General features: G+C 48.1%; 1 protein-coding gene across 3 annotated transcripts in view; it reads right to left on the bottom strand.

The window, feature by feature from the left end:
* lrch4 (leucine-rich repeats and calponin homology (CH) domain containing 4) overlaps window positions 1-15,066 on the bottom strand; it is a 40,182-nt gene that overhangs the window by 10,146 nt on the left and 14,970 nt on the right. For 2 of the 3 annotated variants that reach the window (XR_013120934.1, XM_076972882.1), the window contains exons 2-17: window positions 14,251-14,395; window positions 12,979-13,108; window positions 12,268-12,373; window positions 11,190-11,436; window positions 7,298-7,394; window positions 7,053-7,161; window positions 6,838-6,947; window positions 6,595-6,671; window positions 5,341-5,481; window positions 4,885-4,962; window positions 4,598-4,652; window positions 4,441-4,504; window positions 4,236-4,334; window positions 3,751-3,848; window positions 3,462-3,599; window positions 3,273-3,350 (exon numbers count right to left, since the gene is read on the bottom strand). Coding sequence is in view for 2 of the 3 variants with exons in the window: in XM_076972882.1 (XP_076828997.1) it covers window positions 3,273-3,350; window positions 3,462-3,599; window positions 3,751-3,848; window positions 4,236-4,334; window positions 4,441-4,504; window positions 4,598-4,652; window positions 4,885-4,962; window positions 5,341-5,481; window positions 6,595-6,671; window positions 6,838-6,947; window positions 7,053-7,161; window positions 7,298-7,394; window positions 11,190-11,436; window positions 12,268-12,373; window positions 12,979-13,108; window positions 14,251-14,395 (1,772 nt within the window). In the remaining variant the exon portion in view is untranslated. Of the gene's footprint in view, window positions 1-514; window positions 2,897-3,272; window positions 3,351-3,461; window positions 3,600-3,750; window positions 3,849-4,235; window positions 4,335-4,440; window positions 4,505-4,597; window positions 4,653-4,884; window positions 4,963-5,340; window positions 5,482-6,594; window positions 6,672-6,837; window positions 6,948-7,052; window positions 7,162-7,297; window positions 7,395-11,189; window positions 11,437-12,267; window positions 12,374-12,978; window positions 13,109-14,250; window positions 14,396-15,066 lie in introns of those variants that run through there. The other variant, XM_076972881.1, reaches the window with a different exon arrangement.

The raw sequence follows: 15,066 nt of genomic DNA, 5'->3' as shown, positions 1-15,066 counted from the left end.
GGTATTTATCAGCGCCGGGGCAGCCCTGGGCCAGGCAGAGACGCTCTCCCCTGCCCCTCTAGCACGTCATGCATAGCTGCGCATACAGGGCTAGTCCAGAGCTGGAGCGGAGGGAGACGTTAACAGACTTAGTTAGTTAGAGAGTTAGTGAGGGAGAGGAGAGGCATGCACCCGGGCTAAAAACACACCCTGACCCAGTAAGCCACCACCGCCCCGGGCTAGACCGAGTGCCACAGCTGGCTTCACGCTTTAGACGAGCAGACAGCACGCAGACAGAACACGGCTCAGAAGCGGCAGAGAGATGTAGCGATTCAACCCAAACTCACTCCACTTCTGTTATTCTGACAGCAAGGAGGAGTTACACACTTACCTTCACTACAGTGCAACAGAAGGACTAGAGACTTAAGAGACCGACAGAAACCTGAGGAAAGATTACTGGCTTGAAGAAGAGGAGCAGACACAAAAAAAGGAACACACTAAATGACATATGCACATTAAAAGCAGCACACAAAAGTAGCGTTTTCCTCTTTTAATAACTCCTTTACAGAAGAAATCTTCATCTATATAAACTTATAATTAACTTCCTTAAATACATAAGTGGAATATAAATATTACAAAATACTTTTTTTCCATTCTTTTTAAGCATTTTAAGATTGAAATTCAACTCTAAACTAGCATGGTGATAAGAGTACGGTGCTTTCAAGATTTGCTTCACTATAATGGATATTTTGGCTGACACATTATTGCAAATCTCACTCCAGAAACAAAACAAAACCAAAGGGCAGAGCGTGTGCACGTGCAGGAGGGCTCTCGCGGTAGGAGGCCCCGAGGATGCACGCACGTTCTGATTGGCTGCTGTGCCTCACCTCTAGTGGGTCGTTCACTACCAGGATGAGTCCCTCAAAGGTCATTTCATTTCTCTGCACTGGATATATGACTGAACAACTGCAGTTTTAGTTGGGACTTTATATTGGAATCTGCATTCTACAAATATATATATTTTTTATCCATCCACACGAATGACGCATTTGAACAGGCTCCCTTAAAACGTGTTTAAACATGAAACAGCTGTGAGGGTTTTGCAATAATAAGAATAAGTGAAAAGTAACCCATTTTTGCACATCCGCCCCCGTACCCACACATCCGTGACCTTTCACCCCCAACCTCCGTCTGGTTTGCTCTTCATCTCTCTCTCTCTCTCTCTCTCTCTCTCCCTACGTGGCCTTATCACTCCCTCCAGATGAGGGTCTGCTCGTTAGTCAAACCAGTGCGAAGCGGCTTAATCGCATTAAGGATGCGAGGAACACAAAGGCGACAGCAGCAGGCAGTAGAGAGGAAACATGGCCCCTCGCAGCACGTCGGGGGCACGATGGCGCCCCCACCGACACGTTCGGAGCTCAGCGGGAAGAACGCAAAGGCTTCTGGGGGGCGTCATTCTCGGATTTAAGGGGGAATTTCACATGGATTTATTAAAATGTGCTGCATTTCCTCCTATATGTGAAGGAGGCAGGCATTGGCCTGTATTGGCTGAAGTTTAAAGAACTGGGATGCGTGTTTTTCTCCACGAGGCCTTGTTTCACCCAATACTGCTGCTCAACACAGGAATGCATAAATAAATTAACAATAACTTAATCTGTTACATAGTAAGCTCATCAAAACAAACAACGAACATAGAAAACTACAACTTAAACACAGTTTTGAGAGAAAAAAAAAACATTCTGTACCGTAAGACATAGAAATAGCTTTGAGTGCAGCTGTGCGACACCACTGCCCTCTGGTGGTCACAGTTAAAAGGACAACAAAGAAAAGAACAGCAAATCTAGCAACATTTAATTCCAGTCCCTGAACCCCAGCCATGTTTCAAGGAAGAAAATGTCCCATTTTAAGTAAAACAAATGTTGGGGTAGCAGAGACTGGAACAGATATGGACAGTTTAGTTTGTAACAGTAGCTGTAGTCATTCATTAGAGGCACTTACAATTGCATTGAGCAAAAGTGGTTGAAACTCTAAAGCCCTTTAAACAAGATGAGAGGAGATTCTACTATTCGCTTTGACTATACCAGGGACTGGCCAAAGCTGCCTTTATAAAAGACACCGTTCCTTAAAGACACGTACAAACACTACCCCATCTGACATACACAGACACACGAAGCAGTGGAGAAGCCCTGTGTGAAGTGGACAATGCAAACACACACACACACACACACACACACCATTTAAAGAGGGATTACCGATATCAACATTCACATCATTCACTCTTGATGGACCGCATAGCTAATCAGGGCTTAAATGTGTTGCATTTGGTATTCTTAAAAAATGCAACTGTTAAATTTCTTATTCCTAGGACAAAGCTATGATGAATGTTCACAGACATTTCTGAAACATTATAATATTTTTATATACAATTCTGGAAGGATAGTTATGTGAATAGATGGTCACTGGTTTGATTTCATTTCTCATTGCAGTTTCAGTTTAGAGTGTAGCATTGGGGAGTAGTGCACACACACACACACACACACACACACACACACACACACACACACACACACACACACACACACACCACTGACGGGCCATCCGGCTCTGCTCCTAGCGCGTCTCAGTCCGGCGGTGTGAGCAGGACACAGGCGGGGCAGACAGGGCTGGACCCCAGGCGGGTCTATGCGGTTAAAGAGTAGTACAGCAGGTAGAGCAGGGCCATTGCCAGGCAGTGGAAGAGCAGGAAGCCGGTGGGAATGAGGGAGAAGGGAGAGAGAGGGAGAGGGAGCGTCTCCTCCTCCTCCTTCACCTCCTCCTTCAGCTCCTCCTCTCCTCCGATGGCCAGCAGAGCCTCCACACAGCGGTGCACAGCGCGCAACTTACTGCAGAGGATATCGGACGCTAGACATACCTCCATCTGGAGGGAGGGAGGAGAGGGAGGCAGAGAGAGAGGGAGAGAGAGAGAGAGGGAAGGAGAGAGAGAGAGAGAGAGAGAGAATGTGGGGAGTGGGGGGCCAAGTTGAAGAGAGGAGTAAAGCCACAAGGAAGCAGATTGGGAAACAGACAGACACAGTTGATTGAGCATGAAGCATAATGCATGGAAAACATGTACGCAACAGCACAACAGGAGTCAAATAATCAAACTCACACTTAAAACTCCACAGCAAGGAGAAACGCTAATTAAAAAGACAGCTATAAAAGAAGAGGAGAGAAGCAGCAGCACACACACACAGAGAGAGAGAGAGAGAGAGAGAGAGAGAGAGAGAGAGAGATAGAGAGATGGTGTGGTTTACCTCAGGCACGCCCAGTCTCCGGCAGGCAGCGGTGAAGTTCTCCACGTTGAGGCGACACTTGGCCGCACTCAGTTTGGGCTGAGCAGAGCGAACGGGACAGAGTTAGGGGAGCAACGTGAGAGGGGGGCGTGCGCGTGGTCGCCTTGGCAACTCCAGAGATGTAGAGGGAGCGTGCGAGTGGGAGCTCACCACGGCGGGGGAGGGGATGTGGATGATGGAGACGGATCGTGGCCGGACGTGGTTGACCAGCTGGCACAGGACCGCTCCGTTAGCTAGCGCCTCGCCCAGCTCCTCGGGAAGAGTGATCTTCAGACGAGACTCCAGAGACTGACACGAGAGGAGAGAGGGAGAGAGGAAGAGAGAGAGAGAGAGACCCCCGTTAATCCAGGATACATGTGAAACTGTGGCAGTGGTGCAGGACTGGGAGGAGAGGGTTTGAGCTAGGACTGGGGAAACTGGGAGTGGGAGGGTCCTTTACCTTCCGTAACTGGGAGACGTCTGCTCTCTCCTCTCGGGGGGATCTGAGAGTAGAACGAGACTCACTGCGACCTGAATCAGCCAGGCACTGCATGGAGCCTGCACACACACACACACACACACACACACACACACACAATCTTAATAAGGAGCTTTATGAAGGGCAGGGTTTAAAGACAAAGAGCACACAGCAGATAGAGGAGTGAATTTCAATCAAATTATCTTCAGAGGTTAAAGGTCAATAACAGGCTTATTGGGCCCACACTAGGTTTGTTTGTAGAGTGGCACATTCATTTTTATTCCTTTATAAGCCATCTCAAAATAGTCTTAAAACATTTCATTTGAACATCAGCCATGTGACTGTTAATCATTAGGGACATCATTATAGGGACAAGTATAAAGTAGAACCTGTGAGTAATTTGTGCTTGTGCCATTACATGTGTACTGGCAATGTGTGTGTGTGTGTGTGTGTGTGTGTGTGTTTACCTGAAGACTTGACGCTGCAGCGGGAGGAGGTGCGGAAGAGGAAGCTGTTGGGTTTGGGTGCCGATCCAGTCGGTGAGCACGGCTTGGCGTTGGGCACGTCTGCACACAAAACAGCAGTACTACAACTCACAGTTCAGAGAGAGAACCACTGTAGTCCAGCGCCTGTGTGTGTGTGTGTGTGTGTGTGTGTGTGTGCAGGCTATACCTGTACGGCTGGTCGAGCGTTGCAGTGATACAGTCTGGGAGGTGGAAGACGTCTGATCCACACTCTGAACAGAGAGAACACACAACACATCAACACACCTGGTGGAACAGAAGGAGAAAAGAATGATGGGAGAGAGAGAGAAATCAAAGAGACTGACCTCACATCTTTGGCGGAGACCATTAAAAGACGTGCTGCTTTCTGTAGATTCACCACTAGAGGGAGACAGAGTTGGTACAAGTACTGAACATATGCAGTGGATTCCATAATGCCCGGCAAGCTATTTTCTCTTAGTGATTACACCTGTTGGGTTTATTTGCCTTTAAATATTACATGTTCCAGATTTCAACAATTTTTTTCAGTGTCTGGGGAGAAAACTGACAGCAGACAATCCAACACAATCACCATCAGCCACAGTGAACACAACGCAGGCCTGCGCTGCCTTACCCAGAAACACTTCCTGTCCCTGCCTGTTTCGCACTCACTGCTGACGGACTTCCTGTTTTCACCGCCATCTTCTGCAAACTGACAAAAACAAAAGAAAAAAAAAAAAAAACAAATGCAAAATGCAGTGCAAATCACCCATGTAGACGGGAGAGAGTAAAGCCTGCCATCATGAAGGGGGAAGTGTGGGCCTTCATCATACTGCTTTTCTACTTAACCATTCTCCTTAACTGTGTTCTAATAGGGGACAGATGGACTAACGCTGTGGTTTCCTGTAGTGCTGGACACAGTGTTACACCGTTAGGTGACATGAAGTGATTTTAATGTAGCCAGACAGGTGTCATTTTGTATGGTGTATTCCTGAATGTAGCAGCAGGTGTTAAGCCCTCCTGTGCTGCTCTCTAATGAGATGAGCTGCTGGGCTCTGTGGATGGGTCTGGTGGGGGGGTGCACACTCACGGGCCGTCCCGCGCTCGCTCCCGTTCCCGCTGTGCACGCTCGCGCTCCTGCCAGAGCTGCAGTGTGCCCGGTCTCCTCTTCTGCTCCTCCAGAGTGGGGCTGGACGGGGAGCCCGCGTCTGCCGACTCACCGCCAGCACTCCTGCAGGAGAGGAGGAGAAGGGAGGTGAAGGGATGAAGAGAGGAGAAGGAAGGGGTCAGGTTAGGTCAGACGGTGAGCTGAGCAAAACGGCATCTTTTAAAAGCACAGCCGTCGCACCCTCGGCAATGTGAGCAGATACATAGTGGTCAGTGAGTGATCAGCGAGAGTGAGCCTTTGCGGTGAGTGAGAATGTTCCTTTACGGGGAGTGCGAGTGAGCCTTTACGGCGAGTGATGAGTGAGCCTTTACGGTGAGTGATCAGTGAGCCTTTACGGGGAGTGATCAGTGAGCCTTTACGGGGAGTGATCAGTGAGCCTTTACGGGGAGTGATCAGTGAGCCTTTACGGGGAGTGATCAGTGAGCCTTTACGGGGAGTGATCAGTGAGCCTTTACGGGGAGTGATCAGTGAGCCTTTACGGTGAGTGTGAGTGAGCCTTTACGGTGAGTGTGAGTGAGCCTTTACGGTGAGTGTGAGTGAGCCTTTACAGGGAGTGATCAGGGAGCCTTTACGGGGAGTGATCAGTGAGCCTTTACGGGGAGTGATCAGGGAGCCTTTACGGGGAGTGATCAGTGAGCCTTTATAGCTGCTAGTGTAAGAGCACCAGCTGAACTTGTGTTACCACACTGCACAGCCCCCATTACTGCGTAACCCAGGACTGACGTGTGGAGTCACACATGTGGGAGGAAACTAAGGGTGGGAGTGTTGACTTTTCCCAGCTCTTCAAACACACACACACACACACACACACACACACACACACACACACACACACACACACACACACACACACACACAGCCTGACCTTGTCAAATACACAAGGGAGGACAACGGATGGAGAGCAGCAGCAGCGTGTGTGAGAGAGAGAGAGAGAGAGAGAGAGAGAGAGAGAGAGAGAGAGAGAGAGAGAGAGAGTCTCTCTAACTACTTTTGACTTCTTTTATGTTTCATTTATTTAGTACACTCTTGTCAGGTTGTGATTCCCTCTGTTGGGAGAGAACCGTCTCGCTTTAGAAACCAAAACAAGAGCGAGTGGAACTACAGAACCGGTTGGACGAGTGCAGTGTGAGGTCTCATGGCTGGTGCGGCCGTGACCAGGTGTGCGGTGATGTGCACCTGCTGCTCACGATCCCTGGGCTGTGGGAGGAGCTTGGGCTGTGGGAGGAGCCAGACTTGCTGCTGTCCGTCTTCCCCTGCAAGTCACAACCCACAATCAACAGTGTGGCAGTTTGTTCAGAGTTGCGGTGACAGAGAGAGGAAATCAACGTGAATTTTTCCCAGAATCGATGCACATATTAAAGGGTGTTGTACAATCTCCCTGAGCTTGGACTACCAATGTGTGCGATGCATCCTCCTGACCTGCGGGGGCGATGTTTGTGGAGGAGTGGGAGGCTTGTGCTTGCATCTCTCTTCCTCCTCTTCTGCTATGCTGCTGTCAATGAAATCCACCTGCTCCACATCGCCATTCACTACAAAGAGAAGAAACAGAACAGAAAGATTTCAATATGCACCTTACTTGGGTGGCACTGAACATAGAACCGTGTGTGTGTGTGTGTGTGTGTGTGTGTTAATACCTCTGGGTGTGTCCAGCAAGGCGTCTCTCTCTTCTTCCTCCTGAAGGTTTGAGCGCTCACGGGAAATTTCAACCAACTTCAAAGATCGTTCGGAGAAATCATCAGCAGACTGGAGAAAGAGAGAGAGACGTGAGGTCAAAGGTCAGACAGGGCACAGGGTAACGCAGCTGACAGGGCTGTGACATTACAACAGAGCAGACAGCAGAAACGCAGCTGAGGTTGGCGGACGTTCCGTTTCCTCTCACCTCATTTCCTGACCACCTCTTACTGCCACTGTCGACACTGTTGAAGCCCGAGTCCAGACCACCATACTGACCAGGGAACAGTTCCTGATCCGAGAGGCTGGAAGAACACAAACGTGTGCTCACGTATTCTCCTCATCTTTATTATTGTCCCACTGTCCTCATCTTTATTAGTGTCCCACTGTCCTCATCTTTATTAGTGTCCCACTGTCCTCATCTTTATTAGTGTCCCACTGTACTCTTCTTTTATTAGTGTCCCACTGTCCTCATCTTTATTAGTGTCCCACTGTCCTCATCTTTTATTAGTGTCCCACTGTCCTCATCTTTATTAGTGTCCCACTGTCCTCATCTTTATTAGTGTCCCACTGTACTCTTCTTTTATTAGTGTCCCACTGTACTCTTCTTTTATTAGTGTCCCACTGTACTCTTCTTTTATTAGTGTCCCACTGTCCTCATCTTTATTAGTGTCCCACTGTCCTCATCTTTATTAGTGTCCCACTGTACTCATCTTTATTAGTGTCCCACTGTCCTCATCTTTATTAGTGTCCCACTGTACTCTTCTTTTATTAGTGTCCCACTGTCCTCATCTTTATTAGTGTCCCACTGTACTCTTCTTTTACTAGTGTCCCACTGTCCTCATCTTTATTAGTGTCCCACTGTCCTCATCTTTATTAGTGTCCCACTGTACTCTTCTTTTATTAGTGTCCCACTGTCCTCATCTTTATTAGTGTCCCACTGTACTCTTCTTTTATTAGTGTCCCACTGTCCTCATCTTTATTAGTGTCCCACTGTACTCTTCTTTTATTAGTGTCCCACTGTCCTCATCTTTATTAGTGTCCCACTGTCCTCATCTTTATTAGTGTCCCACTGTCCTCATCTTTATTAGTGTCCCACTGTACTCTTCTTTATTAGTGTCCCACTGTACTCTTCTTTATTACTGTCCCACTGTCCTCATCTTTATTAGTGTCCCACTGTCCTCATCTTTATTAGTGTCCCACTGTACTCTTCTTTTATTAGTGTCCCACTGTCCTCATCTTTATTAGTGTCCCACTGTCCTCATCTTTATTAGTGTCCCACTGTACTCTTCTTTTATTAGTGTCCCACTGTCCTCATCTTTATTATTGTCCCACTGTACTCTTCTTTTATTATTGTCCCACTGTCCTCATCTTTATTATTGTCCCACTGTCCTCATCTTTATTAGTGTCCCACTGTCCTCATCTTTATTAGTGTCCCACTGTACTCTTCTTTATTACTGTCCCACTGTCCTCATCTTTATTAGTGTCCCACTGTCCTCATCTTTATTAGTGTCCCACTGTACTCTTCTTTTATTAGTGTCCCACTGTCCTCATCTTTATTAGTGTCCCACTGTCCTCATCTTTATTAGTGTCCCACTGTACTCTTCTTTTATTAGTGTCCCACTGTCCTCATCTTTATTAGTGTCCCACTGTACTCTTCTTTTATTAGTGTCCCACTGTCCTCATCTTTATTAGTGTCCCACTGTACTCTTCTTTTATTAGTGTCCCACTGTCCTCATCTTTATTAGTGTCCCACTGTCCTCATCTTTATTAGTGTCCCACTGTCCTCATCTTTATTATTGTCCCACTGTACTCTTCTTTTATTAGTGTCCCACTGTCCTCATCTTTATTATTGTCCCACTGTACTCTTCTTTTATTATTGTCCCACTGTCCTCATCTTTATTATTGTCCCACTGTCCTCATCTTTATTAGTGTCCCACTGTCCTCATCTTTATTAGTGTCCCACTGTCCTCATCTTTATTAGTGTCCCACTGTCCTCATCTTTATTATTGTCCCACTGTACTCTTCTTTTATTAGTGTCCCACTGTCCTCATCTTTATTAGTGTCCCACTGTACTCTTCTTTTATTAGTGTCCCACTGTCCTCATCTTTATTATTGTCCCACTGTACTCTTCTTTTATTAGTGTCCCACTGTCCTCATCTTTATTATTGTCCCACTGTACTCTTCTTTTATTAGTGTCCCACTGTCCTCATCTTTATTATTGTCCCACTGTCCTCATCTTTATTAGTGTCCCACTGTACTCTTCTTTTATTAGTGTCCCACTGTCCTCATCTTTATTAGTGTCCCACTGTACTCTTCTTTTATTAGTGTCCCACTGTCCTCATCTTTATTAGTGTCCCACTGTACTCTTCTTTTATTAGTGTCCCACTGTCCTCATCTTTATTAGTGTCCCACTGTCCTCATCTTTATTAGTGTCCCACTGTCCTCATCTTTATTAGTGTCCCACTGTACTCTTCTTTATTAGTGTCCCACTGTACTCTTCTTTATTACTGTCCCACTGTCCTCATCTTTATTAGTGTCCCACTGTCCTCATCTTTATTAGTGTCCCACTGTACTCTTCTTTTATTAGTGTCCCACTGTCCTCATCTTTATTAGTGTCCCACTGTCCTCATCTTTATTAGTGTCCCACTGTCCTCATCTTTATTAGTGTCCCACTGTACTCTTCTTTTATTAGTGTCCCACTGTCCTCATCTTTATTATTGTCCCACTGTACTCTTCTTTTATTATTGTCCCACTGTCCTCATCTTTATTATTGTCCCACTGTCCTCATCTTTATTAGTGTCCCACTGTCCTCATCTTTATTAGTGTCCCACTGTACTCTTCTTTTATTAGTGTCCCACTGTCCTCATCTTTATTAGTGTCCCACTGTACTCTTCTTTTATTAGTGTCCCACTGTCCTCATCTTTATTAGTGTCCCACTGTACTCTTCTTTTATTAGTGTCCCACTGTCCTCATCTTTATTAGTGTCCCACTGTACTCTTCTTTTATTAGTGTCCCACTGTCCTCATCTTTATTAGTGTCCCACTGTCCTCATCTTTATTAGTGTCCCACTGTCCTCATCTTTATTATTGTCCCACTGTACTCTTCTTTTATTAGTGTCCCACTGTCCTCATCTTTATTATTGTCCCACTGTCCTCTTCTTTTATTATTGTCCCACTGTCCTCATCTTTATTATTGTCCCACTGTCCTCATCTTTATTAGTGTCCCACTGTCCTCATCTTTATTAGTGTCCCACTGTCCTCATCTTTATTAGTGTCCCACTGTCCTCATCTTTATTAGTGTCCCACTGTCCTCATCTTTATTATTGTCCCACTGTACTCTTCTTTTATTAGTGTCCCACTGTCCTCATCTTTATTATTGTCCCACTGTACTCTTCTTTTATTAGTGTCCCACTGTCCTCATCTTTATTATTGTCCCACTGTACTCTTCTTTTATTAGTGTCCCACTGTCCTCATCTTTATTATTGTCCCACTGTACTCTTCTTTTATTAGTGTCCCACTGTCCTCATCTTTATTATTGTCCCACTGTACTCTTCTTTTATTAGTGTCCCACTGTCCTCATCTTTATTATTGTCCCACTGTCCTCATCTTTATTAGTGTCCCACTGTCCTCATCTTTATTAGTGTCCCACTGTACTCTTTTTTTATTAGTGTCCCACTGTCCTCATCTTTATTATTGTCCCACTGTACTCTTCTTTTATTAGTGTCCCACTGTCCTCATCTTTATTATTGTCCCACTGTACTCTTCTTTTATTAGTGTCCCACTGTCCTCATCTTTATTATTGTCCCACTGTACTCTTCTTTTATTAGTGTCCCACTGTCCTCATCTTTATTATTGTCCCACTGTACTCTTCTTTTATTAGTGTCCCACAGCACTTCTGCTCTGTCTCTCTACGATAAACATCTCACACATTACAAGAACACCACAACAAATGCATCCTTAATGTACAAGTGCAAGGAGTGTCATTATTTCACACACACACACACACACACCCGCCAGCATTCATCCCCCGTTCCTGCGTCGCTCCACTATCCTACACCCCCCCCCCCCCCCCCCCCCCACCCCCCCACCCGTCCTCACCAGATGCTGAAGCCACTGGGTCTCAGAGCTCTCTCCAGCTGCTCGTGGCTCCTCTTACACGCCTCCATGTTCAGGTACTTGAAGACGTGGATCTTGCCCTTGGAGCAGATCTGTGCGGGGGGCATCTGCAGGGGGTTGTTGTCCAGGATGATGGTCTGAAGGTGCCGGAGGTGCCGGTAGCACACGGGGACGCGGGAGATGCGGTTGCACGAGACGTCGAGGCGGACGAGCGGCAGCTCGGACAGTTCTGCGGGAGGAAGGGTCTGAAGGTCAAACAGGGTCCAGTGTTGGGTGGTGATCTCCAGTCTGCTGAGCTTTAACCTCTGGCTAGCACAGGGGAAACAACCTGTTCAACAGCTAGTTACCTAGTAACTTGTTAGCTAGCTTCAATGTATGTATGTATGTGTGTGTGTGTGTGTGTGTGTGTGTGAGAGAGAGAGAGAGGAAGCTGTATGGAGTGAGGTAAAGAGAGAGGTGGGGATGTTAGCTAGCTTCAGGACCCAGAAGAGACAGGTGTGTGTGTGTGTCTGTGTGTCTGTCTCTCTGTGTGTGTCTGTGTCTCTCTGTGTGTGTCTGTGCGTGCGTGCGCGTGTCTGTGCGTGCGTGCGCGTGTCTGTGCGTGCGTGCGCGTGTCTGTGCGTGCGTGCGCGTGTCTGTGCGTGCGTGCGCGTGTCTGTGCGTGCGTGCGCGCGCGTGTCTGTGCGTGCGTGCGCGCGCGTGTCTGTGCGTGCGCGCGCGCGTGTCTGTGCGTGCGCGCGCGCGCGTGTCTGTGCGTGCGCGCGCGCGCGTGTCTGTGCGTGCGCGCGCGCGCGTGTCTGTGCGTGCGTGCGCGCGCGTCTGTGCGTGTCTGTGCGTGCGTGCGCGTGCGTGTCTGTGCGTGCGTGTCTGTGCGTGCGTGTCTGTGTGCGTGCGTGCCTGTGTGCGTGCGTGCCTGTCTGTGTGCGTGTGTGCGTGCGTGCCTGTCTGTGTGCGTGCGTGCGTCTGTGTGTGTGTGTGCGTGCGTGCGTGCGGGTCTGTGTGCGTGCGTGCGGGTCTGTGTGCGTGCGTGCGGGTCTGTGTGTGCGTGCGATGAACTAACCCTCCGGCAGTGTGGTGAGGTGGTTTCTCCTCAGATTCAGATCTCGTAAGGTCTCCAGCTGCCCCAGCTCTGTGGGCAGACTCTGGAGCTCATTACAGCTCACGTCCTACACACACACACACACACACACACACTCAACGTCATAGATACCAACTCTATACCCATGTGGACATGTCGCAAACACAGAGGAAGCTATATGGAGTGAGGTAGAGAGAGAGGTGGGGATGGGTGGTGTACGTACCAGCTGACGGAGGTGGGTAAGTGTGTGTGTGTGTAAGTGTGTGTGTGTGTGTGTGAGGTAGAGAGAGAGGTGGGGATGGGTGGTGTACGTACCAGCTGACGGAGGTGGGTAAGTGTGTGTGTGTGAGAATGTATGTGTGTGTGTGTGTGTGTGTGTGTGTGAGAAAGAGAGAGAGAGGAAGCTGTATGGAGTGAGGTAAAGAGAGAGGTGGGGATGGGTGGTGTACGTACCAGCTGACGGAGGTGGGTAAGTGTGTGTGTGTAAGTGTGTGTGTGTGTGTGTGTGAGGTAGAGAGAGAGGTGGGGATGGGTGGTGTACGTACCAGCTGACGGAGGTTGGTAAGTGTGTGTGTGTGTGTGTGTGTGAGGTAGAGAGAGAGGTGGGGATGGGTGGTGTACGTACCAGCTGACGAAGGTTGGTAAGTGTGTGTGTGTGAGGTAGAGAGAGGTGGGGATGGGTGGTGTACGTACCAGCTGACGGAGGTTGGTAAGTGTGTGGACAGCAGGAGGCAGGAGGGATAACTTGTTGTTGCTGAGGTTGAGGACTCGTAACAGTGGGAGCTGGCACACTGCCAAGGGCAAACTGGACAGCTGGTTCCGACTGAGACACACAGACAACTGGACTTTAATCCCCGCTCGCATGGCTGGAGTAATCACCAGTAACAAGATTCCCATGGAGACATACACAGGGTAAACATTGTCAAACGACCCTGGAGTACAGGTCCTGCCCGGCCCTAGCAACTGCCCAGTGAGATTATTTACATATATATACTGTATATGTAATGTATAGTATATTTACATTTTGTGAGAAAAAGTCACCAGATCCCACAAATCACCAGCCATACATGAGACACGAGTAGTTTTTCTTTATTAACATTAAAGATTGTGCTTCGTAAATTCACTATATTCATTATCTGTTTTGATAAAATTTCAGTACAAAACTGTTGGTATTAAATTGTATAAAAAGTCGTTCATTTAAATGAGCTTCTTCCGTGGATTGGTAGTGTGTGCATGTCTGTCTTGGATAAGGTGTTGTAGAGTGTGTGTGTGTGTGTGTGTGTGTGTGTGTGTGTGTGTGTGTGTGTGTGTGTGTGTGTGTGTGTGTGTGTGTGGACCCCTGCATTGTGGGCTCTGGGTGTGTGGGGGTAGGCTATACCTGTATGTCTGGTCGAGCGTTGTATTGATGCAGTCTGGGAGGTGTGTGTGTGTGTGTGTGTGTGTGTGTGTGTGTGTGTGTGTGTGTGTGTGTGTGTGTGTGTGTGTGTGTGTGTGTGTGAGGAAGAGAGAGATGTGTGTGTGTGTGAGGTTGAGGTAGGTGAAGGCCTGCAGCTGACAGAGCAGGAGGGGGAGTGAGTTTCCAGTTATAATAGATGCTGCGTGTGTGTGTGTGTGTGTGTGTGTGTGTGTGTGTGTGTGTGTGTATGAACTTGAGGTAGGTGAGAGCCTGCAGCTAATAAAATGCCTAATAATCTTTTCTCTCTCTGCTGAGGCGCACCTACTCCTGATGTCATGCTGTTATTGAGCCTCAACCTGAGCCGTAGTCTGAGCTGCTGTAGCATCCAGGGACGTTTTCTCTGCCATCGTCGCCCTGTGGTTGATCACCGGGGACTTGGACTCCTCTGTGAAGTTGCTTTGTGACTGTGGCTTGTATAAAAAGCGCTATCCAAACACGTTGACGTTGCAGCTGATAGAGGAAGAAGTGTGTGTGTGTGTGTGTGTGTGTGTGTGTGTGTGTGTGTGTACCTGAGGTTGAGGTAGGTGAGGGCCTGCAGCTGACAGAGGGAGGAGGGAACCGAGCGCACACAGTTGTGGTAGATGCTGAGCGTCTCCAGCGAGATGAACTGACACAGCTCCTCAGGAAGCTCACACAGGCGGTTCTTCGACAGGTCTGCGGGGAACGGTCACCACACACAAGCAATGAGACCACAGCGTGATGGAGACACCAGGACCTCCTCAACAGTACACCTTTCAACATGTTCAGCAGCAAACGCTGATGAAGTTCTGACCCCGCTCCGTCAGTTTGCGTGGCCTACCACTTCATGGCTGAGTTGCTGTCGTTCCCAAACACGTCCATTTTCTTATAATACAGCTGACAGTTGACTGTGGAATATTTAGGTGCGAGGAAATTTCACGACTGGATTTGTTGCACAGATGGCATCCTATCACAGTTCCACGCTGGAACTCACTGAGCTCCTGAGTGACCCATTCTTCTGTGGCCATGGAAGTGATTGGAACACCTGATTCCCATCATTTGGGAACACCTGATTTCCCATCAAGGCAGTCATGGCCTGGCGGTTAGGGAACTGGTCTTATGACCGGAGGGTCGTGGGTTCGATTCCCAGACAGGCTATGACTGAGGTGCCCTTGAGCAAGGCACCTAACCCCAACTGCTCCCCGGGCGCCGGGCTAGGACTGCCCACCGCTCTGGGCACGTGTGATCCACAGCCCCCTAGTAATCACTAGTGTGTGTGTGTGTGTGTGTTCTGACTGCACAGATGGGTTAAAAGCGGAGGACAAATTTCGATTGGGGTGTAAAAATCACAATTGACAAAATATGGC

This window comes from Brachyhypopomus gauderio, chromosome 14 (assembly GCF_052324685.1).
Source record: "Brachyhypopomus gauderio isolate BG-103 chromosome 14, BGAUD_0.2, whole genome shotgun sequence".
Taxonomy (NCBI): domain Eukaryota; kingdom Metazoa; phylum Chordata; class Actinopteri; order Gymnotiformes; family Hypopomidae; genus Brachyhypopomus; species Brachyhypopomus gauderio.
Note: the sequence above shows the minus strand (reverse complement) of the source record. Positions and strands in the feature narration are given on the sequence as shown.